The sequence below is a fragment of the Jaculus jaculus genome, chromosome 6, assembly GCF_020740685.1.
Source record: "Jaculus jaculus isolate mJacJac1 chromosome 6, mJacJac1.mat.Y.cur, whole genome shotgun sequence".
Lineage (NCBI taxonomy): Eukaryota > Metazoa > Chordata > Mammalia > Rodentia > Dipodidae > Jaculus > Jaculus jaculus.
The window spans coordinates 31,543,506-31,568,100 of NC_059107.1; the positions used below are offsets into that span (position 1 = coordinate 31,543,506).

The 24,595-nt window shown below is 51.0% G+C and overlaps 2 protein-coding genes across 4 annotated transcripts in view; one reads left to right on the plus strand and one right to left on the minus strand.

Annotated features, from left to right (window-relative positions):
• The window catches only part of Cdhr2 (cadherin related family member 2), a 57,264-nt gene extending 51,632 nt beyond the window's left edge, over positions 1-5,632 (plus strand). The window contains exons 25-32 of one of the 2 annotated variants that reach the window (XM_045153323.1): positions 355-423; positions 529-606; positions 739-799; positions 878-1,002; positions 1,499-1,612; positions 1,694-1,774; positions 2,263-2,320; positions 5,411-5,632. In XM_045153323.1, coding sequence (XP_045009258.1) covers positions 355-423; positions 529-606; positions 739-799; positions 878-1,002; positions 1,499-1,612; positions 1,694-1,774; positions 2,263-2,320; positions 5,411-5,539 — 715 coding nt within the window. In that variant the 3' untranslated portion in view covers positions 5,540-5,632. The remainder of the gene's footprint in view (positions 1-354; positions 424-528; positions 607-738; positions 800-877; positions 1,003-1,498; positions 1,613-1,693; positions 1,775-2,262; positions 2,321-5,410) is intronic. The other variant, XM_045153324.1, reaches the window with a different exon arrangement.
• Positions 5,633-5,666: 34 nt separating this feature from the next.
• On the minus strand, positions 5,667-23,128 carry Gprin1 (G protein regulated inducer of neurite outgrowth 1). Of its 2 annotated transcripts, none has more exons than XM_045153325.1 (2): positions 22,938-23,128; positions 5,667-9,786 (listed from the first exon to the last, which is right to left on the minus strand). In XM_045153325.1, exon 2 carries the CDS (start codon positions 9,630-9,632, stop codon positions 6,735-6,737), a length of 2,898 nt encoding a protein of 965 aa, XP_045009260.1. In that variant the 5' UTR covers positions 9,633-9,786; positions 22,938-23,128; the 3' UTR covers positions 5,667-6,734. The 2 variants fall into 2 exon arrangements, with proteins under 2 accessions (XP_045009260.1, XP_045009261.1); XM_045153326.1 differs by lacking the exon at positions 22,938-23,128 and adding an exon at positions 22,571-22,625.
• Between the last annotated feature and the right edge of the window lie 1,467 nt (positions 23,129-24,595).

Consider the following 24,595-nt stretch of genomic DNA (forward strand, 5'->3'; position numbering starts at 1 on the left):
ACAAACCCTTTTATTTTAATTATCTATTTGCAAGCAGAGAGAGAGAGAGAGAGAGAGAGAGAGAGAGGGAGGGAGGGAATGAATTAAGATAGACAAAGAGAATGGGTATGCCAGGACCTCCAGCCACTGCAAACCAACTCCAGATGCATGCACCACTTTGTGCATCTGGATTTACATGGGTATTGGGGAATTGGATTTGGGTCATTAGGCTTTGCAGGCAAGCACCTTAACCACTGAGCCATCTCTCTAACACCACATACCCTTTTTATTCATATCATTTCTTATTCCACTGGGCACATTCCTGGGTTAAGGCTCCAACTCTAGATATATCTATGACACCTGTCTTCTTTGTAGGGCTCTTATCCAGGCGACCCGAACTACTGTGTACATTGTGAATATCCAGGACATAGACTCTGTGACTCGGTAAGTGTCCCCAGGCCTAGTGGCTGGGCTAAGGAAAGAAACAGTATCAGGAGAGGCCCACAAGCAGACGTGGACTGCTGACTCAATACCCACCCCCCATTCCAGGGCCCAAGCCCACTCCTACCTTGATGCCTACTTTGTCTTCTCCAATGGGACAGCCTTGACACTTAACGAGCTGAGTGTGTGAGTGGGGCTTTGGGGGAGGGGCACAAGAGCCAGGGCTAGGGGGAAGGACAGGAAGCCCGGGGGACTGGGCGGATACCCCTGGGTGGGGGGTGCCGGTGACCCTCCTGTCTGATCAGGGCTCTGTGGCAGGATGATCCGGAGAGACCAGGACACCCTGAAGAAGCTGTTGGAACTGGGGCTGGTGGTGGTGGTGAGTGTGGTGGGATGGAGGTCATGGGAGGGGAAGGGGGATGAACCACATAGCTTTCTCACCCACCTTCTCCCCCAGGGCTCCCAGGAGAGCCAGGAGTCTGACCAGCCGAAAATGCTCACCAGTGTCATCATAGGACTAGCGGTGGCTTTGCTGCTGGTCCTTGTGATCATGACCGTGGCCCTGGTGTGTGTGCGGAAGAGGTATGGCTCACCTTGCACCCAGTGTCCCCAGGTCTTCCCCAGCCTTGCCACCGAAGGCGTGGAGGATGGGTAGAAAGAACTTGGGATCACGCAAGCGGGACATGTATGAGGATGTGGGTGAGACACCTCCTCTTCCTGAGCCTCCAATGTAGGTCTGTAGAATGGATGGATGCAGCATTACTTCCCTCTGTGCATTCGGGGTTTGTATGAAGGGGCTGTGACATGCTTAGCACATCTGGGAGCTTACAACAGCTGTACCGTTTCCCCTCTCTGGCATGCAGTGAGCAGCTCCTGGGTTGGATTCTAGGCCTCCCTGATGGCTGCCTGTGTGGCCTTGGGCACACACGTCCCTTCTCTGGCTCTTCTTTCTGTACTCTACAAAATGGAGCGGCCATTCTCATCAGCCAGGGTCCTCGCAAAGTGATACTCACAGAGGCTCCAGCAAGAACTTAGTGGGTGCACTGCAAATGTGTGACTCCCTCCCGGTTCCCCACAGCTACCACCGGAAGCTGCGGGCTATGAAGGCTGGCAAGGAGGCCAGGAACACAGCGGCAGGGGTGACACCCTTGGCCCCTGCTATCCCCGGGACTAACCTGTATAACACTGAGCGGTGAGCGGGTGTCAAAGGGTGGGCAAGAGAGTCTATGAGGTAGCTGACGGCCATGGCCCCTTGACCAAACTTTCTCCCTAGGGCCAATCCCATGCTGAACCTGCCTACCAAGGATTTGGGATTGGAGTACCTCTCCTCCTCCAGTGACTTGGACTACGTCAGGTGAGCAGCACCCCTCACAATCAGGCTAGCTGTTGGTGGCAGTGGTGTTAGAAGTGGTTGTGGAGATAATGATGACAGTGGTGATGGTGGTGGTGGTGATGGTGATGGCAATAATGGTGGTGGTGATGATGGTGGTGATGGTCGTGGTGACAATCGTGGTGGTGGTGATGGTGATGGTGATAATGGTGGTGGTGGTGATAATGGTGGTGGTGGTAATAGTAGTGCTGTTATGGTAATAATGGTGATGGTAGGGATAGTGATGGTGATAATGGTAGAGGTGGTGATGATCATGATAGTCGTGGCACTGATGATGGTGGTTGTGATGGTAATGATAGTGGTGACATGGATGGTGATGGTGGTGGTAATAATGGTTGTTGTTGGTGATGATGATGATGGTGGTGGTGGTGGTGGTGGTGGTGGTGGCAGAAGCCACAGATAAAGAAGACTGGGCCTGCCAATAAACCTAATTCCTATCTCCTCTCTCATAGCCTCAACTCCCTAGATGACAACTCTGTGGACCTGGACAAGGACAGCCCGGAAACCAAGGCAAGATATGGGATGCGCTGGTACCTGGGGTTTCTGATTGAGACCTTCCTCTGACGGGGGAGATTCAGGACAAAGCTGGCGGGACCTGCTGCTCACATCCCTGCACCAGGCCCTGCACGGAAGCCCAGTGACTTTGGAGTGAGGCCCAGTCCCTGCTCCTTCCTAATGTGCCATGTGACCCTGGGGGCGTCCTACCTCTGTTTGTTTGTTCATAGGAAAATGAGAATCAAAACATCAGACCTTTAGGGTTGTTGTGAGGATTAAGTTAATGTAGGCACTATTTTTTTAAAAATTTTATTAGTGTGTGTGAGACACTGTGGGTGTCCTTGTGCCGTGGAGACCTGTGGAGGTCAGAAGCTAGCCGTCACCCATTCACCTCATTGGAGGCAGGGTTTCTTGCTCTGGATTCTCGTTCCACTCTTTTTTTTTTTTTTTTGGTGGTAGGTTCTCATTCTAGCCCAGGCTGACCTGGAATTCAGTATGTAGTCTCAGGATGGCCTCGATCTCACAGCCATCCTTCAACCTCTCTGCCTCCCGAGTACTGGGATTAAAGGCATGCGCCACCACTCCTAGCTCTCTGATTCTTCTTTTTTTCTGCTCTTGCTTCTGGGTGAATTTTCTACCTCCCATTTCACCATCAGCATCAGCATGCTGGGATTACGTAAGCCCACCCACCGTCTCGGGATCGAACCTGGGTACTCCAGTTTGAGCGGCGAGTGCTTTATCCACTGAGCCATCTCCCCAGCCCCAAGAGCAAGCATTAAAAATATCTGGCACAGGGCTTAGTTGTAGAGCACTTGCTGAGGCCCCAGGGTTATTTCCCAGCACCATCAAAGCAACAGCAATGACAACAGCAGCAACAACAAAACCCACCTGGCACAAATCAAGTGTTCGGAAGCTGGCTCTGTCCATTTCCAGTCTCTATATACATGCTGCTGGGCTGGCATGAGATCTGAATGCTTGGACATAGGCTAGCAAAGGAGAGAAGGGAGAGGCGCAAAAAAAAAAAAAATACAATACTGGGCTGGAGAGATGGTTTAGTGGTTAAGACACTTGCCTGTGAGGCCTAAGGACCAGGGTTCGATTCCCCAGTGCCCACATAAGCAGATGCACAAGGTGGCACAGGCATCTGAGGTTTATTTGCAGTGGCTAGAGGCCCTGATATTCCCATTCTCATTCTCTCTCTCTCAAATAAATAAATTAAAAATAAAATATAGCCAGGCATGGTGGCACATGCCTTTAATCCTAGCAGAGGTAGGAGGATCACTGTAAGTTCAAGGCTACCCTGAGATGAGAGTGAATTCCAGGTTATCTTGGGCTACAGAAAGACCCTACCTCAAAAAAATATATATATTCGTGTGTGTGTGTGTGTGTGTGTATGTATGTGTGTATATATGTGTGTGTGTATATATATATATGTATATATATATATGTATATATGTATATATGAATGAACCAGGCTGGGCGTGGTGGTACACACCTTTAATCCCAGCACTTGGGAGTTAGAGGTAGGATCACCATGAGTTCGAGGCCACCCTGAGTAGGATAGTGCATTCCAGGTCAGCCTGGGCTAGAGTGAGACCCTACCTAGAAAAACAAAAACAAAGAATGATAATAATAGTAATAATAATAATGGACCTGGGTGTGGTGGCACACACCTTTAATCCTAGCACTTTGAGAAATGCATACGTTTCTCAATCTAGGCTGCTGTTTAGAATTACCAGAGGAACTCTAAAAATATTGATGCTCAGGTCACACTCACCGATGCTGCCCAGGTGCGGGGATCAGTGCATGGATATGCTGTCAACGTTCCTCAGAGGATTCTTTTTGTCTGCCTTCAGGGTGGGAGCAGACAGCACCAGGCCACATTATCCTCCATAGCACTATGTCAAATGCTTTGGGTTTAGGGTCTGTCAAGGAGTCTGTGGAACACAGACTATTTAACCTCACCAGGGGGCTCAGATGCTCCAGTCTTTATTATGGATGGGAACATCCCTAGTCTGAAAAAAAAAAAAAAAAAAAAAGCCCTTGCAGTGTCCTATGGCTTTGGTCCCATGGGGAAGTCTCTGTAGTGTGTAACTGAATCTGGAGGGTACAAGTATGAGGAGGTGTGTGTGTGTGTGTGTGTGGTGGGCTGTGTGAGCATGAGGATGTCACATAGCAAGGGCAGGAGAGACAGGTGGGTGGCATACTGAAGTCAGTAGCATCCTGGGTGACGTGTCCTTCTGCAGCTGGCAGGAGATGGCCAGTTCAACTCGGTACCACAGACAGACTTTAGATTTATAAGAGTAATTTCCCCAACCCTGTTCTGTCCTTTCCTGGACTGCATGGTTTCCTGAGCCTCAGGTTCCACATCTGTAAGCATCCCCTCCCACAGGGAGATTCTGTGGGCATACTAGGGAATGGGTGAACCTTGCCCAACACAGGGCCAGCCATGCGGTGCCCATGAACTATGATGGAGAGGCTTGTTGGCCTAGGAATGAGCAGAATGCCAACATGATCCTCTGTCTGGAGGTGGGGCAAAAGCCAGAGATGACCCCCTTGGCCCACCCCTTCACTTGATCTGTTTAAGCACATATACACCACTTCTGTCCTTGATTACCTATGGGATACAGTCAGGAGACTGAGGCCCCAAGAAGAGTAGGTGGTGGAATTAGTGCAGAGCCATCTGGTGGGTCTGGGGAGATGGCTTAGCCATTAAAGGCTCTTGATTGCAAAGCCTGATGACCCAGGTTCGGTTCCCGAGTACCCATATAAAGCCAGCTGCAGTTCATGAACTTAGAGTTCATTTGCAGTGGCAGGAGCGTGTCCATATTCTCTCTCTCTTCTTCCTCCCCACCCCCACCTCCATTCTCAAATAAATAACAACATTAAAAAAGCAAGAGCCAAGCTGGGTGTGGTGGCTCACGCCTTTAATCCCAGCACTTGGGAGGCAGAGGTAGGAGGATCACCGTGAGTTCGAGGCCACCCTGAGAATTCCAGGTCAGCCTGAGCTAGAGTGAGACCCTACCTCAAAATAACAACAACAACAAAAACAAGAGCCAGCTCGTGAGTACCCTATCATCACATCTTCCCTCCATTTTCCCCCAGAAGGAGTCTGCTGGTCCACTTGAGCTGGAGCCAGAGCCCCTGAGCGTGGTGCTTTCAGGAAGACAGAAGGACACAAATGGACAGTCACTAGCCTTCACCAATCCCGGCCTGGACACCACAGATCTGTGACAGAGACCCCCTTTCTTCTTACCTGCCTGGGAAGAGTTGCTCTCAAGCCTGAACTGCACACCTGCACCTCCCCAAATATAATATATAACCTTGTGTTGGGTCCAACTTTCAATCACACAGACAAGGGTTGGGGAAAGGTTTTATTACCAATGTATACTGTGACAGTTTGTAGCCCAAAACTGTGGCTATAGGGACAGGGATCAGGGCACTGAGTGGTTACAAGGGACTTATAGGGGTTCACAGCACAGGGGGAACAAAAGGCCGAAGGGTGGAGGGCTTTAAAGGATAACTGTGGATCTAATGAGTTCTCCATCTTGTCCCCAATACTGTCACTCAGTCAGCCAGGGGCCAGAGACCTTCCATAGCCTGACTGTGATTTCCAGTCCTGTCTGAGACCCTCTGATTTTTCTGTGATTCTCCTCATCAGCTGAAACCCGGGGTGGGGGGGGGGGCACTCCTAACCTTTGGCCTCTATGGACACTGTGAATAATAACCCTACGGGAGAGGAAATAGGGCTTGGGCAGTAGGCCAGGTAAGGGGAGACAGGAAGGAGGGAAGGACCACCAACAACATGCAAGAAAGCCTGCCACGAGGAGACCACTCACAGCTCACTGTTCGTAGACTCCTTGGCTGGCAGGGCCATTCACAGCCTGCTTCCGGGGAACGGGAGGAGGGGGTGGGGGTGGGGGTTCTCAAACACCAATCTTGGTCCATGCGAAGGACCACGTAGAGATCTGCATGCAGTCTTTCCCAGCTCTGGGGAACCTGGTCCCACCGGGGGGGTCTCAAAGCACCAATCTGGCCATCTCAGGAGTCTGCCTCAGCTCTAGGGAAGAGGTGGGGCTGGAGAGGGAGGGCAGATCCCTGGGCTGGCCCAGTGTGACCCTAGATCGTGGAGCTAAGGACTGTGAGGACACATGGCAGGGGCAAGGGGGTGTCAGGGATGGGTGTGTGTAGGCTCATGGCCAGTAGGGGGGACTGAGTGGTGGTGGTGGTGGGGTCATTTGTGTGTTTGGGAAGGGAGGGTTTGGAAAGGAGATAAGAAGCCCCTAGAGGCTGCCCACCTCTCTGTCGCACGCCTAGTGGATCCCTTTATTATTATTTTTGGCGGGGAGGGGGGTAGTCTGGCATCAAGAAGGGAGCCTGAGAAGGTTGGATACCCGGGCTTACAAAAACAAAGAAACGGGCACACAGATCACTCGGCCGTGGGTCCCGCCCGCGAGCAGCACCGCGGCCTGCGCACACTTTGCAGCAGCGCCCGGAAGAGACCCGGAGGACGCTTGGCAGCGCCCTCGGGGGGCGCGGTGCGCACCGACCCCGCGCGGCCAGGACCCGCACGGGCAGCGGCAGCGGCGGCTGCGGCGGCGGGGGGCGGCGCGGGTGGCCCTTGGCGACCGTGCTCCTCGATCTGTCGCTCCAGATGCTTCTGGATGGCCATGCCAAGCACCTCCACCTCCATGGCGGCACCGTACACCTCCCACGTCATGCCCTTCTCGTCCCAGCTCACGTCGCGCACGGGTTCGGCCGCCTCTTGGGGTGCCAAGGCGGCCTCCAGGGCCGAGCCGGGTCGCACGCGCACCTCGGGGAAGGCGGGTGGCACGGCGGGTGGCGCGGCGGCCTGCGGCGTCATGGGCCCCGTGGCCACGGTGCGCGTCTCCGCGGCGCCCAGCGACACCTGCAGGCCCGCGTCCCTGCGCGAGGGTGGCCGGGGCGCGGGGCTGGGCGCCCGCGGAGCCGCCTGGAAGCTGAAGGCCGGGCCGCCCGCGCCGTCCTGCGGTGACATGGGGCTCACGGCCACCGAGACGCAGGCCTCCGCGCCCGCCTGCGTGCCCGCGTCCTCGCGCGGGGGCGGCGCGCTCGCGTCCCACGACGGCGCCTTGGTGAAGTTGTCGCGAGTCCGCGGCCCCGGTGGGGGCGCTGCGACTTCCACGAGTGGGCTCTTATCGGCGACAGTGGCCGCTAGGTCCCTCTGGTCGCTAGAGGCCGCGGGGCTGGTGGACGACTCCTTAAGGGCCTCGCTGCTGCTGCTGCTGCTGCTGCTGCTGCCGCCGCCCCTGGCATCCCCGGGAGACTGGCCTGCGCTGCGGGCTTTACCATCTGATTGCCTGCAGGTGGGCTTGGCCTGCTCCAGACTCGGGGTCTCTGTGTTCCTCGGAGATGTTGCAGAGCCGGCCTTCCCCAGGGACACGGATGCAGTGGGGTCGGCTTTTCCTGAGCACGCAGCATCCACCTTCTCGGCAGTCACCTGTGGCTGCTCCTTCTGCAAAGACAGCACCTTCCCTTTTCCCAAGGACGCGTCATCCTCGTGCCCGGGGAGCTGGGTTTCTGCCTTGCCCCCAGACTTGAGGTGGGCACTCTTTGAGTCTCTGGTCTCCACTTTTGTGGAGTTCACAGGATTCCCCTTCTCCGGAGACAGGGGATCCACTTTTACCTCTGGAATGCCTTCTGCCTTTCCCGAGGCCATAAGATCCACCTTCCCCGGGGAAACCAAAACTGTTTTTCCTGAAATTATGGGAGCTACCTTTCCTGTAGCTATGGAGTCCACTTCTCCAAAGGGGACAGTTTCTGCCTTTTCCCTGGTTGAAGAGTCTGCTTTGTTTGAGGCCAGGGGACCAACCTTCTCTGAGGCTGTGGGACCTGTCTTCTCCAAGGGCTGTGGGTCTCCTGTCCCCTCAGCTACTGCCTCAACTTTTTCTGCTGACAGGGATCCCAAAGTCTCCAGAGACCTGGGGTCCTTTGGACTTGAGGACATGGGGGCTGTCTTTCCTAAAGACTCAGGACTCGCTTTTTCAGTTGATGTTTTTATGTTTTCTGTAGTAGCCAAGGGATCCACCCTCTTAGAGGACATCGGATCCTCTTTTCCCGAGAATGTGGTTTCTGCCTTTCCCACAGACACATGTTCTGTCTGTCCAGGAGACAAATGCTCTGGTTTTCCTGAGGACATGGGAACCACCTTTCCCAAAGGAACTGGGTCCACCCTGCCGGAAGGTTCTATACTTTTTACAGATGTGGAATCCATCTTTACCAAAGAGACACAATCCGCCTGTCTAGAAGACACTGTTTTTGTCATGCTCCCAGACACGAGACAGCCCTCTCCAGAGGTGGCAGGGTCCATCTTTCTAAGAAACTGAAGGTCCTTTTCTGCAGAGGATACAGTTCCCGCATTTCCCATAGATGAGAAATCTGCCATTCCCAAGTGTGTGTGATTCATACTTCCGGAGGACCCAGGATCCACTGTTCCTAAGGATACAGGCTCCATCTTGCTGGATGACCCTGGAGTTAGCTTTTCCAAGGGTCTGGGGTCTGTCTTTTTGGTGGCTGTGGAATCTGCGCCCTCTAAAGTTGCAGGACCCACCTTTTCTTGAGGCTCAACATCCTTCTTGCCCAAGGACACACGATCAACTGTTCCTGTGGATACAGAGTCCACAGGATGCTCTTTTCCAGAATATTCTGGCTCCTTTCTTGGGGACACAAGATCCACTTTGCCTGAGGACACAGGCTGTACCTTCCTCAAAGATTCAGGCTCCTCCTTCCTTGGGGACACTGTATCCACCTTGCTGGAGCACACTAGGTCTATACCTCCCAAAGACCCAGTATCCTCATTCCTTGGAATCATGGGGTCCATCCTTCCAAAAGCCACAGGGTCCCCCTTTCCACAGATTGCAGACTCCACTTTTCCTGTCAACATGGGGTCTTCCTTCCTCAAGGATCCAGCCTCTTCCTTTTCTTTGGAAGTGGAATCCCCCTGTTGTAAAGACTTGGAATCCATCTTTTCTGAGAATATGGGATTTCTGTTCTCTGAGGCTATGGAAGCAGCTTTCACTGAGGACACAGACTCTGGCTTCCCAGACAAGGGGATTTCTGAGGTCCCTGAGATCAAGGTGCCATGTGCTCTCACTATTTTGGTGGCTGCCCCTGGGGGAGGAATGCAGGTGGGAGAGGAGCAGGCTAAGCTCCCAGAAGGGCCCTCAGAACAGGAGGCTCTTTCCCCAGTCCCACTGGGGCTGCTAGAGTCCATGCCTGGGCTTTGGTTAGGGGTGAGCCTTGGGGGTTCAGGGCTAGCCTTTTGCTGGGAGGAGCAGCAGTCCCTCATGGCCAGGCCCGCGGTGCCCAGGCTCCCATCCTGTGGGCATCAGAGGGATCCTAGGGGGCTGGAATCCTCCTGAAGCAGCTGTCGCCAGGTTGGGTCTTCAGTACTGCCCATCTACTCTCATGGCCATAGTTGAGCCCAAGGCTGCCATCTGGTTCTGAAATAGAGAGACCACACTCAGACTTAGGAGGCACTCCATGGGGAAACAGCCTGCATCCTGGCCACATTAAGGCTCCTCACTGGTTCTCTGTTCCTATCTGGTTCACTCTGGCCTAAAAGAATGCAGCTAAAGACACAAACCCAACCAGACCTCTGTCTTGCCTCATTACACCTAGTAACCCTCTGGATAGGATCTTTCTTTCTTTCCTCCTTTCTTTCTTTCTTTCTTTTTGTTTTTCGAGGTAGAGTCTTACTGTAGCCCAGACAGACCTGGAATTCACTATGTAGTCTCAGGGTGGCCTCCAACTCATGGCGATCCACCTACCTCTGCCTCCTGAGTGCTGGGATTAAAGGTGTGTGCCACAATGCCTGGCTGGATAGGATTTCTTAAAATGTCATTCATGAAGCCAGGCACAATACTACATGGCTCAAATCCCAGTACCAGAGAGGCTGAGGCAGGAAAATCTCAAGCTCAAGGCACACAAAAGCAGTGCCTTCACAACTTTTTGTGGGAACAGACTGACCTTTCAACTTCATTGTTGCCTTCCCACCCTTGTCAGCACTGCTTCATACAATGTACAACCTAGACGTTAGCAATTTTTTTTAGCAATTTATGCTGTAGGTCAAGCTCTGATGTTCTAGAGCCAGAGGGGTTATTTAGGAGAGGGAACCGGGTTACATTTAAACCAAGGGGGAGGAGTGATGTGAGACTTTTGCCAACTATAGAGAGCATGCCCTGTTGGAGGACCCTGGAGAGATGAAACCGGGAGCACCAGTCCTTCTGGAACCTCAAGAAAAGTGGAAAGCCCAGACTTTGATGTTAAATATGCTAATTAATTCAAGTTTTAAATAAAAACCCAAAACACTATGTGGGCCAAAGAAAACATGTCTGTAGGCCACGAGTTTATGTGTAGGCCCTAAGGAACTGTGAATGGTTTGTAGTCAAGGAAAGGACACATATATATATGCATCTGTGTGTTTTCAAAGATTGCTTTGGGATGGTGTGAAGGAGGCTGGGCTGAAGGAGGAGAGGGACTGGCTAAGACCTATGAGAAAGTGAGTCAACCATCCATTCTGCCTCTTATTTCAAGGGATCACTCATCATGCAGACTCTTCTAGGTTAGAGATCTAGGAGGAAGAGAGTATAGATCAGCCTGGGCTGAAAGGTACAGGAAGAATGAAGTCTGAAGAACTGATGGGGATGGAGAGATGGCTCAGCAGTTAAGGCACTTGCCTGCAAAGCCCAAGGACCTAAGTTCGATTCTCCAGTACCCATGTAAAGCCAGATGCACAAGGTGGCACACACGTCTGGAGTTCATTTGCAGTGGCTAGGGGCCCATTCTCTTTCTCACTCCATCTACCCATTCCTTTCTCACACTATCTCTCAAATAAATAAATAAAATACTTTAAAAAATATTTTATTTAGGTGGGCATGGTGTTGCAGGCTATTAATTCCAGCACTTGGAATGGCAGAGGTAGGAGGATTGCTGTGAGTTCAAGACCACCCTGAGACTACATAGTGAATTCCAAGTCCACCTGGGCTATAGTGAAACCCTACCTTGAAAACCCAAAAACTAACTTATTTATTTGTTTATTTGAGAAAGACACACAGAGAGAATGGATGTGCCAGAGCCTATAGCCACTCAAAATGAACTCCAGACACATATGACACCCTGTGCATCTATCTGGCTAATGTGGCTACTGGGGAATCAAACCTGGGTCCTTAGGATTCATAGGCAAGTGCCTTAACCACTAAGCCATCTCTTCAGCCCCAAATAAAAAATATTTTTTTAAAATATTTGAAGAATGGATGGGAGGCAGTTGGTTGTAGTGGATGACAGTGAGGGTGACCAGCAGGACACTGAGTAGAGGTTGCTAGGTGATGGTGCTGGGCTGGAGATCTGGAGAAAGAGAGTTCTGCCCTGGATGAGCTGAGTTTGTCATACCTGGGGAACATTCAGGACGAGGGTCCAGCAGGCAGCTGTATCTAGGCGCAACTCTGTTCCATGATCTACTCAGCAGCTACAGTGAGCAGAGATTGTAAGTCCCTCCCAGGCCTGCTCAAAAACCTTCTTCCTTGCGCTCAGGACAGAATCCTTAGGCCTAGAGAGTCACTCTTGACTTTGATATCCCATGAGCCATCTATCAGCGAAACATAATGACTTCACCCTTGGCTACATCCAGAAACTGGCCACTGGCAGGGCTAAACTCTACTGTCTCTCATCTGGCTCACCCTTGCCTTTTCCTTCAGCTTATTCATGATAAAAACCAGTCAGTTTATTCATAAATGCTGCCAGAAGGATTTTTGTTGGTCTCACTCTAGCCCAGGCTGGCCTTCAACTCACAGAGATTCTCCTCTCCTACCTCAGCCTCCCGAATGCTGGGACTAAAGGTATGTACCACCATGCCTGGCATGCCAGAGGATCCATTTTCCAAAAAAAAATTATTTATTTATTTATTTGAGAGAGGGCAGGGGGATAGACGCACCAGGGCTTCTAGCCACTGCAAATGAATCCCAGATGCATGCGCCACTTTGTGCATCTGGCTTTATGTGGATACTGGGGAATAGAATTCAGGTCATTAGGTTTTGCAGGCAAGCACCTTAAGTGCTGAATCATTTCTCCAGCCCGCTACAAGGGTCTTAAACTGAAGCAAATCATGTCCTTCTTATCCTCTGAAAACTAGAAACACATGCATACTACTCATAAAATCCTGCCTTTTCTGGCTCCACTGTCCCCTTGGCGCTTCCTCTTACTATTTTCCCCTTTCCATTATGCTGCTTTCGTCCTGCTGACTACCTCACAGTTCCTTCAACATCCCCCTCACCCTGGCCTCAGAGCCTTTGCACCAGCCGCTTCCTCTGCCTAGAATGTTTCCCCTCCTTTAAGCATGGCCCACTTCCCGAGGTCTTTCCTAGCCCAGTCTGCATAAAATGGCCTCCTCTCCAATCCTGGCTGGCATTCTCTGTCCACTCTGTCCTCTTGAATTTTTTTTACATTTTATTTGGTGGGGGCGGGGGGGGGGAAGAAAGACAGAACAGGCACGCCAGGGCCTCTAACCACTGCAAAGAACTTCAGACTCATGCGCCATCCTTGTGCCTCTGGCTTACATGGGTACTGGGGACTTGAACCTGGGTACCTGGGTACTTAGGCTTTGCAGGCAAGCACCGTAATCGCTAAGCCATTTTTCCAGCCTGTCCTCCTGAACTTTCATGCATTATACTTGCCACCATCTGATGTGTCACATCTATTTGTTCCTTGTTTATGGTTTGCTTGTGTCATTAGAATGCCAGTTCCATGGTGGTACACTCCTGTAATCCCAGCACACTTCAGAGATGAAGGTAGAAGGATCTTGAGTTTGAGGACAGCCTGGGATACATACTACGACTTGCCCGTAGAGAATCATATACATATTAAAAAAAAAAAAAAAGCCAGGTGTGGTAGTGCACACCTGTAATTCCAGCACTCGGGAGGTAGGAGGATCACCATGAGTTTGAGGCCATGAGAGTACATGGTGAATTCCAGGTCAGCTTGGGCTAGAATGAGGCTCTACCTCGGGGGAGGGGGCAGGGAGGAGGGGGAGGGGGAAAGCAAGCTAAGCTCCAGAAGAATGGGCCCTCTGGTGTTCTCATTTATACATTTCAGAGTTGAGGACAATGATTGACATGTCCATTGTAAGTAAATTCCCAATAAATATCAGTTATGTGAATGACTGCATGATCTTTCTAAGATCCAGCTATGCTACTCCTAGATCCAAACTCCTTTGTTCTTGTTGGGAAATAAAATTAATTATAATCTTTTTTGGAAAGTTATTTATCAATTTCTATCTAGGTTTACAATGCACATAGCATTTATTTCTTTAGTTTTTTGGATTTTCAAGGTAGGTCTCGCTCTAGCCCAGGCTGACCTGGAACTCACTCTGTAGTCTCAGCCTGGCCTCGAACTCCCAGAAATCCTCCTACTTCTGCCTCCCAAGCGCTGGGTTTAAACGTGTGTGCCACCATGCTTGACAGATGCCCATAGCACTTAAGCCAGTACATTCTCCTCCATGATGGTCCCCAAAATCTTGATGGTACACCAGGGTGCAGAGAGCATGGCTGGTGATGAAAATATCACAAAGTGATGGGGACATGTGAGGAAGCCACATGGACTGCCACATAACTACTAGAATGTGTGCAGTGATTAAAGAAGAGGCCAAGATAAAGTGAGTGAGTTAAGGGAAGCACGACTGTCAGGATTCCATGCACGAAGCCAGGAGAAAAAAAAAAAAAAAAAGTCAGGCATGCGTTTCTGCGATTATTTATAGGCAGACAACTCTAGAATGGAATCCTATATGATGATTGCCCTCAAAAGTAAGACCAGGGCTGGAGAGATGGCTTAGAAGTTAAGGTGCTTGCCTGTAAAGCCAAAGGACCCGGGTTTGATTCCCCAGGACCCATGTAAGCCAGATGGCACAAGGTGGTGCCTGCATCTGGTGTTTATTTGCAGCTGCTGAAGGCCCTGGCGTGCTCATTCTCTCTCTCTCTCTCTCTCCCCCTTTTTATCTCTCTATCAAATAAATAAATATTTAAAAAGTAAGACCAGGGGCCTGGAGAAATGACTCAGAGCTTAAAGATGCTTGCTTGCGAAGCCTGACTACTTGGATTCAATTCCCCAGTGCTTACATATAGCCAGATGCAGAGTGGTGCATGTATCTGGAGTTTGGGTTCAGTGACGAGAGGCTCTGTTGCACCCATTTCTTACTCTTTTTCTTTCTTTCTGCTTGCAAATAATAATGGTAATAATAAAGTAAAACCAGGAATCTGAGGGTGAAAGAGACTTTTTTCTTTGTATGTGTGTGTGTGTGTATACGTGTGTGTATATACGTGTGTGTGCTACACCAACATGTATGTGTGTGTGGAGGTCAGAGGTCAATACTGGGTGTTTCCCTCAATTGCACTTGACCTCATTTGATGAGACAAGGTCTCTCACTGAACCCAGAGCTCACAGGCTGGGCTAGATAAACTATCCAGCAAACCTTGGTTGAGGACTCTCCTATCTCTGCTTCCCCAGTGCTGAGATTACAGGCATGTGCCCTGCATTTTTTGCATGGGTTCTGGGGATCTGAATTCTGGTCCTTATGCTGGCACAGCAAGTACTTTACCTATCCACTGAGCCATGCCCCTGGCGCCGAGACTTTTCTTTGCATGCCCCTTTGTGTTGGTCTGAATTTGAGCATGAGATGCTGCAGTTGTAATTCAGCATGCTGTTTCAAGTTGGATGTTCCCTTTAACATAACAAAGAGCTAGGGATGTGGCTCAGTGAAAAAGCACTTACCCAGCACATGCAAAGCCCTGGGCTCAATCCTCAGCACCACAAGAAAACAACAAGGGAGAAGGCTCAGAGATTAAAAGGGCTTGCTTGCAAAGCCTTCCAGCTCTGTTTCCATTCCTCAGTACCCATACAAAGTGGTCCATGTGTCTGGAGTTTATTTGCAGTGGCAAATGACCATGGTGTGTGTGTGTGCAAATAAATATATATAATTTTTTCTGAGGTAGGGTTTCACTCTAGCCCAGGCTGACCTGGAATTCACTATGTAACCTCAGGGTGGCCTTGAACTCACAGTGATCCTCCCACCTCTGCCTCCCAAGTGCTGGGATTAAAGGCGTGTACCACCACTCCAGGCTTAAATAATTATTTTAAATATTTGATTTATTTTATTGGAGAGAAAGACAGAGAGAAGGGGCATGCCAGGGCCTCTGGCCCCTGCAAATGAACTCCAGACACATGCAGCACCTTGTGTATCTGGATTATGTAGGTTCTGGTGAATTGCACCTGGGTCCTTAGGCTTCACAGGTAAGGACTTAACTGTTAAGGCATCTCTCCAGCCCCAAATAAATAATTAAAAATTTTATTTGTTTATTTATTTATTTATTTATTTATTTATTTAAGAGCGACAGACAGAGAGAGAAAGAGGCAGAGAAAGAGAGAGAATGGGCATGCCAGGGCTTCTAGCCACTGCAGACGAACTCCAGATGCATGTGCCCCCTTGTGCATCTGGCTAATGTGGGGAATCGAGCCTTGAACTAGGGTCCTTAGGCTTCATAGGCAAGCGCTTAACTGCTAAGCCATCTCTCCAGCCCCCAAATAAATAATTTAAAAAATACCATACAGTAGATACCTAAACCAATAACACTGTTGTTTATTACAATTATCAAGTGTTATCCTGTGTGTGGCGGCACGGGCTGTATCTCTCCAGGACTGGGAGCACAGCTGGTTCGTTTAGATTTGCATCAGTGCAAACACATGAGGAATGCACTGTGCTAAAATGTTAGATGGAGGCAGGAATGTGCAGCTCCCCTATCATCAGCTTATGGCATCACTGTCATGTTTACAGTGTATCTGTACCCTTTAAAAAACATAAGAAATATTAAATGACTCTCCACTATTTTGTGGTTAAGTCAATCACCTTAATGTATTTCTAATCCATTGTATATTGTACACAAGTGGGTATCAGTACCCGCTTGCATACTGATACTGAAAGGTCTTACCCCCAAAGCATATGGGCACATGCACGCGCACACACAGAGTGTGCCCTGGTTGGCTCAGCAAAGGCTTCAGATAATCTCTCAATCTCAGCCTCCAACACTTTGACCAAGGAATATTTATTCCCTTCCCTCCTTTCCAGATTGTGTCTTTTTTTTTTTCCTTCGGTTTTTTGAGGTAGGGTCTCACTCCAGCCCAAGCTGACCTGTAATTCCCTATGTGTCTCAGGCTGGCCTCAAACTCATGGAGATCCTCCTACCTCTGCCTCCCAAGTGCTGGGATTAAAGGTGTGCACCACCACGCCCAGCTTCTGTTGTGTTTTGTTTTGATTTTTTGAGGTAGGGTCTCACTTTAGCTCAGGCTGACCTGGAATTCACTATGTAGTCTCAGAGTGGCCTTGAACTCACAGCTCTCCTCCTACCTCTGCCTCCCAAGTGCTGGGATTAAAGGCATGTGCCACAATGACCGGCTGTCTTTTCTTTTTTGTTTATTTTTATTTATTTATTTGAGAGCGACAGACAGAGAGAGAAAGAAGCAGAGAGAGAGAAAGGAGAGTGGGTGCACCAGGGCTTCTAGCCATTGCAAACGAACTCCAGATGCATGCGCCCCCTTGTGCATCTGGCTAATGTGGGTCCTGGGGAATCGAGCCTTGAACCAGGGTCCTTAGGCTTCATAGGCAAGTGCTTAACTGCTAAGCCATCTCTCCAGCCCTGTCTTTTCTTTTTTAATATTTTATTTATTTGTCAGAGAGAGAAAGAAAAAGAGTGAGTATGGGTGCACCAGGGCTTTCTGCTACTGCAAATTCTAGATATATGCACCACTTTGTGCATTTGGGTACTGGGGAATCAAACCTGGGCAGCTAGGCAGCCTTTGCCAGCAAATACCCTTAACCACTGAGTCACATCCCCAGCCTAGGCTATGTCTTATGAAGATTATGGGTTGTATACTATGTGCTTCTTCTTGCAGAAAGTCTACTAGCTTCTTCTGGGGCCCCACACCCCTTGTTTTTTCCCTAACCAGGTTTCCACCACTTTTTCTTTTAGAGGCAAGCTCAACAGACACATCTTTTTTTTTTTTTTAATGAGAGAGAGAGAGAATTGGCACACCAGGGCCTCCAGTTAGTGTAATCGAATTCCAAATGTGTGTGCCACCTTGTGTGCATGTGAGACCCTGCACAAGTGCCACCTTGTGCGTATGGCTTACTTGAGATCTAGGGAGTCAAACACTGGTCCTCAGGCTTTGCAGGCAAGTGCCTTTGCTGTTAAACCATCTCTCCAGCCTTGCCACTCTACTTTTTAAAACATTTTATTTATTTTTTTGCAAGCAGAGAGACAGAGAGAAGAGAGACACAGAGAATGGACACTCCAGTGCCTCCAGCTGCTGCAAACCAACTCCAGATGCATGTTCTTCTTTGTGCATATATATGGCTTTATGTGGTTACTGGAGAATTGAACCCGGGTCCTTAGGCTTTGCAGACAAGCACCTTAACCACTGAGCCATCTCTCCAGCCCCTCTGCCACTCTTTATATGTTCGTTTAACCTCTGAGTTCCTGACTAGACTTCGGGTCCCTGATGGGTCCCAGTTATATTGTTCTTCACTGGATTCCCCCAAATTTTGAGCTTGAGACTTGGGGGGATGGAAGTCATAACTGAGATGAGGGCAGAGGAGGAGGGGAAGTTTTGCAGAGGACAATGGGACCCTGGGTTTAGAGGAGTTGGACAGGGTTCTCTCTCGGACTTATGGGGGGACATGCAGAAGACAGGAGCAAGACAGGTGCCAAGCACAAGAAAGGTCTAGTTGAGTTCTCGGATCTGGTTTTCATCAGCATGAAAATGGGGAGTTGTAGTTGGATATAGTGGCACATGCCTTTTAATTCCAGCACTCATGAGGCAGAGGTAGGGGTATCGTCATGAGTTCAAGGCCATCCTGAGACTACATAGTGAATTCCAGGTCAGCCTGGGCTAGAATGAGACCCTACCTTGCAAAAACAAAACAAAAATAGGTAGTTGCACCAGACATGGTGGTTCACGCCTTTAATAACCCAGCACTCCAGAGGCACAGGTAGGAGGATCACTGTGAGTTCGAGGCCAGCCTGGGACTACAGAGTGAGTTCCAAGTCAGTCTGGGCTACAGTGAGACCCTACCTCAAAAAAGATAATAAATAAATAAAAAGGAAAAAAAACGAGCAATTGTCCAGGCGTGGTGGCATACACCTTTACTCTTAGCACTTGAGAGGCAGAGATAGGAGGATCTCTGTAAATTCAAGGCCACCCTGAGACTACTTAGTGAATTCCAGGTCAGCCTGGGCTAGAGTGAGAGCCTAGCTCAAAAACCAAAACAATGGAGCTGGAGAGATGGCTTATCACTTAAGGCTTTTGCCTGCAAAGTCAAAGGATCCAGGATCGATTCCCCAGGACCCACATAAGCCAGATGCACAAGGGGGCACATGCATCTGGAGTTCATTTGCAGTGACTGGAGGTCTTGACACACCCATTCTTTCTCTGTGTGTGTCACTTTCTCCCTCCTTCCCCCTGCCTCTTTCTCTCTGTCAAATAAATAAAAATAATTTTTTTTTTAAAAAAAGAGGAATTAGAAGACCACCAGTCTGCAGGGGTCAGACAGGCATCAGATTTGAGTGGCATGGATGAGTCCTGTCTTCATTTTTTGCCTGTTGACAGTGATATGGGTAGAAATAAATTTATTTTTCTCCCATAAGGAAAACAAATAGAGCAAGAAAGACGACTAAAGACTCCTAGCATCTTTAGAGTGAGAAAGACAGAAAAGGGAACGGTGGGGTCTGGAGCAGGGTGTGACTGTGGCTTTTGTGTGGCCTGGTCTCCTAATTCACTGAAGAAAGGCACAAATATGGATTGCCTGAATCTTAAAATTTGGCTCAGCTGGGCGTGGTGGAACATGCCTTTAATCCCAGCACTCGGGAGGCAGAGGTAGGAGAATGGCCATGAGTTCAAGGCCACCCTGAGACTACATAGTGAATTCCAGGTCAGCCTAGGCTAGAGTAAAACCCTACCTCAAAAAAAAAAAAAAAAAAATCATGAATACCAACAAAACAATTCTTTTGGTCAGCTTGGACCCCCAAGGTCACCCGCTTATGACTTCTGATCTACCTGGTTCTTGGGGCTGTAGAAAAGGACATTATAAACCAGAATGACTGGGCAAATGGGCAAGAGTAACCTAGCCCCAGACACACACACACACACACACACACACACACTCTCTCTCTCTCTCTCTTCAGTTTCTTCATCCTGGTGTGGCCTGGATAGAAAACAGTTCTCTAGTTCTGTGGCCTCAAGCAAAGTCTTTCTCACCAGGGGCCCTGATGAATCCAGCCCCTGTCCCCACCTCCCGGCCTGTTGTGAGAGTTAAAGAAAACAAGGGTGTTCGGAGCTCTGCTCATTTTAGGACCTGGCTGTGTACATGGCAAACCTGCTTTTATCTCCTCAGCCTGTCAGAGCCCAGCTGCGCTCCCAGAAGGGGGTAGGGGTGCGGGGAGGGTGGGGCGTAGACAGTCGGGAAGGGCCTCAGTAAAAATCTCGCCTTAGGAATGCGTGCTTGGCTCAGAATGCTAAAAAACATATAAAAGAGTGAGCTGATCTACATTCAAAAATTTGAAGGTTGTGTGAGAATCAGATGTCCAGATTCTTCTGGAAAATTAAAATCTGGCAATAGGATCACGCTTCCTTGCATAGCAACAGTCAGCGGGAGCCAAGCAGGGCTGCCTCCTTCGAGGACTCTCCAATTAGCCATAATCCCTCCCTGCGGTGTCCTGAACCCAGAAACTGACTGTCCGCTGTCACGTATCCCTGAGAGTGCCCTGTGGGTTTTTTCATATTGCCAGCCCTCCATGTATGTTGCCCTCCCGCCCTGTGGTCACCTGGGGTTTGACCCTTCACCTAGATGCCAGTGAAGGCAGGAAGTGACCTTGCTCACATCAAGGGCTTGCTATGTGCTGACCTTGTGCATCTGTTAGGGAGTTGGCATGCTATTTTCCCGAGGAAGGGATAGAAGGTCTGAGAAGCAGTCACAGCCAGATCTGAGCACACCCCTTCAGCAAGCTTTCCTGGAAGACGCCGGCTTCCCTGTTCCCAGCTTCACATTTTCAGGCTCTGACTTGGGATTAGGTCTGGTGGAGGGGATGGACAGCTTGGCAAGAGCCGGAGAAAGATGAGGATCAAGCCCAGCTTGTAGTCACTGACTTGTTCTGTATGATTTTGGGTGAGTTTTTCTATTCTCTGGGCCTCTGTTTCCCATTCTAAACTACTCAGAGTCAAATGCTGAGCCTCTGGGGTCTGCTGCTCACAGTTCTACCTGGCCTTTCTTGGTGCGGGACCCCACAACATCTCATAAGGAAGGGGCTTTATCACCCCATTCCACAGACAAGGAGACTTAAGTCAGGAGAAAAGACTTGACTAAGGACACACCATTGAGGAGAAGGGAGGGTGAAGTTCAAAGTCAGTTGTATCTGAGCCCCGAACCTGGGTTCTTCCCAACTTATCAAACAAGATTGTATGGGACACTAACACTTGGATCTTAAAAACCATTTCTCTGGGGGGAAGGGGAGCAAGCCATAGATCTTCCAAATCCTGAAGGCCACACAGGAATGGTATCAGTAAGCACGCAGTGGAGGAAGCCAATGAGAGCCTGCACCCACACCTGTGAGAACATGCACACGCTGTGAACATATGACTGCACCAATGGACATAAGTAGACGCCTGTGGCCCCGTGGAGGAAGCGGGTTGAAACAACTGCGTAAATGAACCACCTGACTGGCTCGCCTGCTGTACAAGTGAGTGACTGCACTTGTGTGGAGGAATGCACCAGCTCAGGTCACTCTGGTGTCGGGACCTGGCTACTGAAGACCAGTCAAGAAAAAAACTTGGGACGCGTGTATGTAGAATGGCCTGTATGTTTGTGTCTCCTATGGGAATGCACATCGGTGACCGCATGGCCTCACGGTCTCACCCTTGGAGAGTTGGCCTGGGCACTTGTGTCTGGCTCCTCGGGGGCAGAGCATTCCTGTGAATCTGGCCCAATTCCTTTCCGTCCAGAATTCCTTCCTAGTCTAGAGTCATCCCTAGTCCCCAAATCAGGGCCTGGGCTGCCAGACACCTTACTTACATCTCCTCCTAACAATATTGACACAAGCTTGTGGGACCTCATGTCTGCCTGTGACCCCTCTTCTCTGAGTGTCCTCACCACAGCAAGTCTTCTGCCTAGCTCTGTGAAGGGAGAAGTCTAGCAAAAGGTGACAGTTGGACTATCTCCCAGACCGTCCATCCATCTGTCCATCTGCCAATGCACAGGAGGGCAAGAATGGACCATCAAGGGTGTGCAAACTTGGGCTAATGTGGGTGGAGATGAGGAGCAAGCTAAGAGACAGTGTGTATGCCCGTGTGGTGGGCAGTGTGAACACAAGGGTGACAGCCGACTCCAGAGACTAGGGGGTCCAAGAGGGACACTGTGAGCAAAAGAAGGCCGGAGCAGAGTGGCATGGCTGAGTTGAGCCGCAGAGATCCAGGATGGCTACTGCGAGTGCGTAGCTGTGGCTTGAGTGTGTACCCAAGTCTCCCATTTGATGGACAGGGCGGGTGCACAGGTGGCCATATTATATGAGTCTAATGGAATGACCATGGACCAGGGCGGGTGTGTATATGTGTGTGTGTGTGTGTGTGTGTGTGTGTGTGTGTGTGTGTGTATGTAAACCTGTGGCCTCGCCCTGGGAATGAGGTGCCCTGAATGAACACGGTGAGTGTGCAACCATGTCCTGGAGTGTGTGGCCACACTGGGTGTGTGGAACCACTGGAGGGCCGAGCTGGCTCCGGGAGATGAATCAACGCGGGCGGACCCCTCCCCCTCCCCGGTGGCGGGAAGCGCCCCCTCCCGCCCCGCGGTGCGGAACAAAGCAGCCCGCGGCGGCGGTGACACTGGACGCGGGGCCTCGAGGGCCACACGCAGGACGGCCTGGCCTACAGGGAGCTCTCGGGGAACTTGGCTTGGGGATGCCGGGACCGGGGACCCGCCCCCGCCCCGCCCCGCCCGCCCGCCCGGGCGAGGAGCCGGGACGCCGATGCCCACCGCACCACCCCCCTCCGGCCGGCCGCGCCCCGCACACAGGGGCGTGCGGTGCGGGAGCCCCGGTGCCCGGCGGGGCGGAGGGGGACGTGGAGGACCCTGGACAGCGGCCCCCCGGGCCCCGCTAGGGTGAGGGGGGGATCGGCGGGTGCGTCCGCGGCGCTTACCCGGCGGGGCCCGCCGCTCCGGCTCCTCGGCGCGCTGCGCTCCGGTTCCCGCCGCCGCCGCCGCCGCCCAGAGTGCCCGGGCTGCGTCCGGTTCGGCGGGCGGGTGGACTCCGCGCCGTCGTCCCCGGAGCCGGCTCGGCTCTGCTCCGCTCCGCGCCCCGCCCCGCCCCGGGCATGCGCGCTGGCCGCAGCCGCGGAACCCGGAGGGGGGCGGTGCCGCCGGGGGACCAGCCGGCTGGCGCGCGGGGAGGGGCGCCCTGAGCTCGAGGCTCCTCGCCGACCCCCTCCCCCGGGGAGCCAGACCCTTCCCGGGAGGGTCCTCACTTCACAGCCCGAGACACCCGCGCGGGTGGGGGACCCCAGGCACCTGCAGCCGACTGGACACGGTCTCAGAGCCCATCACACCGCCTCGGAAGCCTCCCGGTTAACCGCTGCTCCGAGGGGGACAGTCACTGGTCCAAGGACGCGCGCGCGGTGCCTGCCGGCCCTGGGATCCTGGTCGAAGCGATCTCCAAGCTGCCTCGGCGAGGAAATTTCCCGCCTCCCCCTCGGCTGCACTTCCGGCCTTCTTCTGTCCCTCCTCCCCCCCACCCCGCTCCGCCCCGCCCCCGGCCCTTTGTCTCACCGCTGCCCACGCTTGGTGGGGACAAGTGATGGTGACGCTGGGAGGCGCCTTCCATTCTCTCTCTGTTGGCCTCCCCAACGGGGTGTCCGCCCACCCTCCAGTCTGTGTGAACCTAGCTCTTCTCCTGGAAACCCCTCACGCAAGTCAGTTCACCTCTCTGAGCCTCGGTTTCCCTCATCTGTAAAATGGGACCAACAGGCGTCACCTCACCGTCATCATGGAAGAATGAGGGCGCCCGAAGTAGGTGTCCAGGGGGCTTGCCGTCGAGTGGCTTGCCAAAGACTAGCTGCTCACTCCCTCCACATTTTCAGAGAAGTGGGCTCCTCCTTCGTCTTCTCAGATCAGACTGCACACACTGTAATTGTCCTAGGGTGACAAGACCTCCTCCATCCCGAACTATGAAGACACCTACTAAATAGCATGGGGATAAGTAATGCTAATAAAACTCTAAGTGTAACCACTCAGGAACAAGTTAATAGGAATGTCTTATATCCACAGTTTTCAGAAAAGAAAACAGATACAGATAAATTACTGGATTTGCGGGGTGGAGGGTGCTGGAGAGATGGCTCAGCGGTTAAGGCACTTTCCTGCAAAGCCTAGCAACCTGGTCTCCATTCCCCAGTACCCATGTAAAGCCAGATGCACAAAGTGGTACATGCATCTGGAGTCCCTTTGCAGGGGCTGGTGGCCCTGACGCACCCATTCTCTTTCTCTCTGCTTGTAAGTAAATAAATAAAATACTTTAAAAATTACTGGTTTGGGATTAGAAATGTCTGTAGTGGACTGCCATTTCATACTTAACTCATTTTAGGGTTAGGGCTGTCCCTTATTTGGTGAATTATAAATCACCATGACCTTAATAATTTACACACACACACACACTCACTATAAAGTCAAGATTTAAAATCTATGCGACAAACCAGGTGTTTGAGGCTGGTTTCAAGGCAAGTTTGGGCTACCTAGTGTGTACCAGGCCAGCCTTGGCTACATAGAAAGACCTTGTCTCAAAAAAAAAAAAAAAGCAAACAATAAAATCCCAATAAAATTTAAAAAAACAAACAAACATAAAATTTGGCCGGGTGTGGTGGTGCACGTCTTTAATCCCAGCAATTGGGAGGCAGAGGTAGGAGGATCGCTGTGAGTTTGAGGTAACCCTGAGACTGCACAGTGAATTCCAGGTCAGCCTAGACTACAGAGAGACCTACCTTAAAAAATTAATTAAAACATGATAAAACAAAATTCACGATCAAGCAGAGAAAGGAGAAAACAATCTTACTCGTTTTCAGCACCGCGGACAGCGCACGCAAGCGAGGCTGTCTAATATTTCTGGTGCTGAAAATGGCGCAAGGGCACTTTAACTTCAGAGTTTACAAACTCTAGTCTACATTTATCATCTCATC

Bases quoted from the DNA above. Each gene is read 5' to 3' on its own strand.
- Gprin1 (XM_045153325.1), bottom strand. From the start codon at position 9,632: ATGAGGGACTGCTGCTCCTCCCAGCAAAAGGCTAGCCCTGAACCCCCA.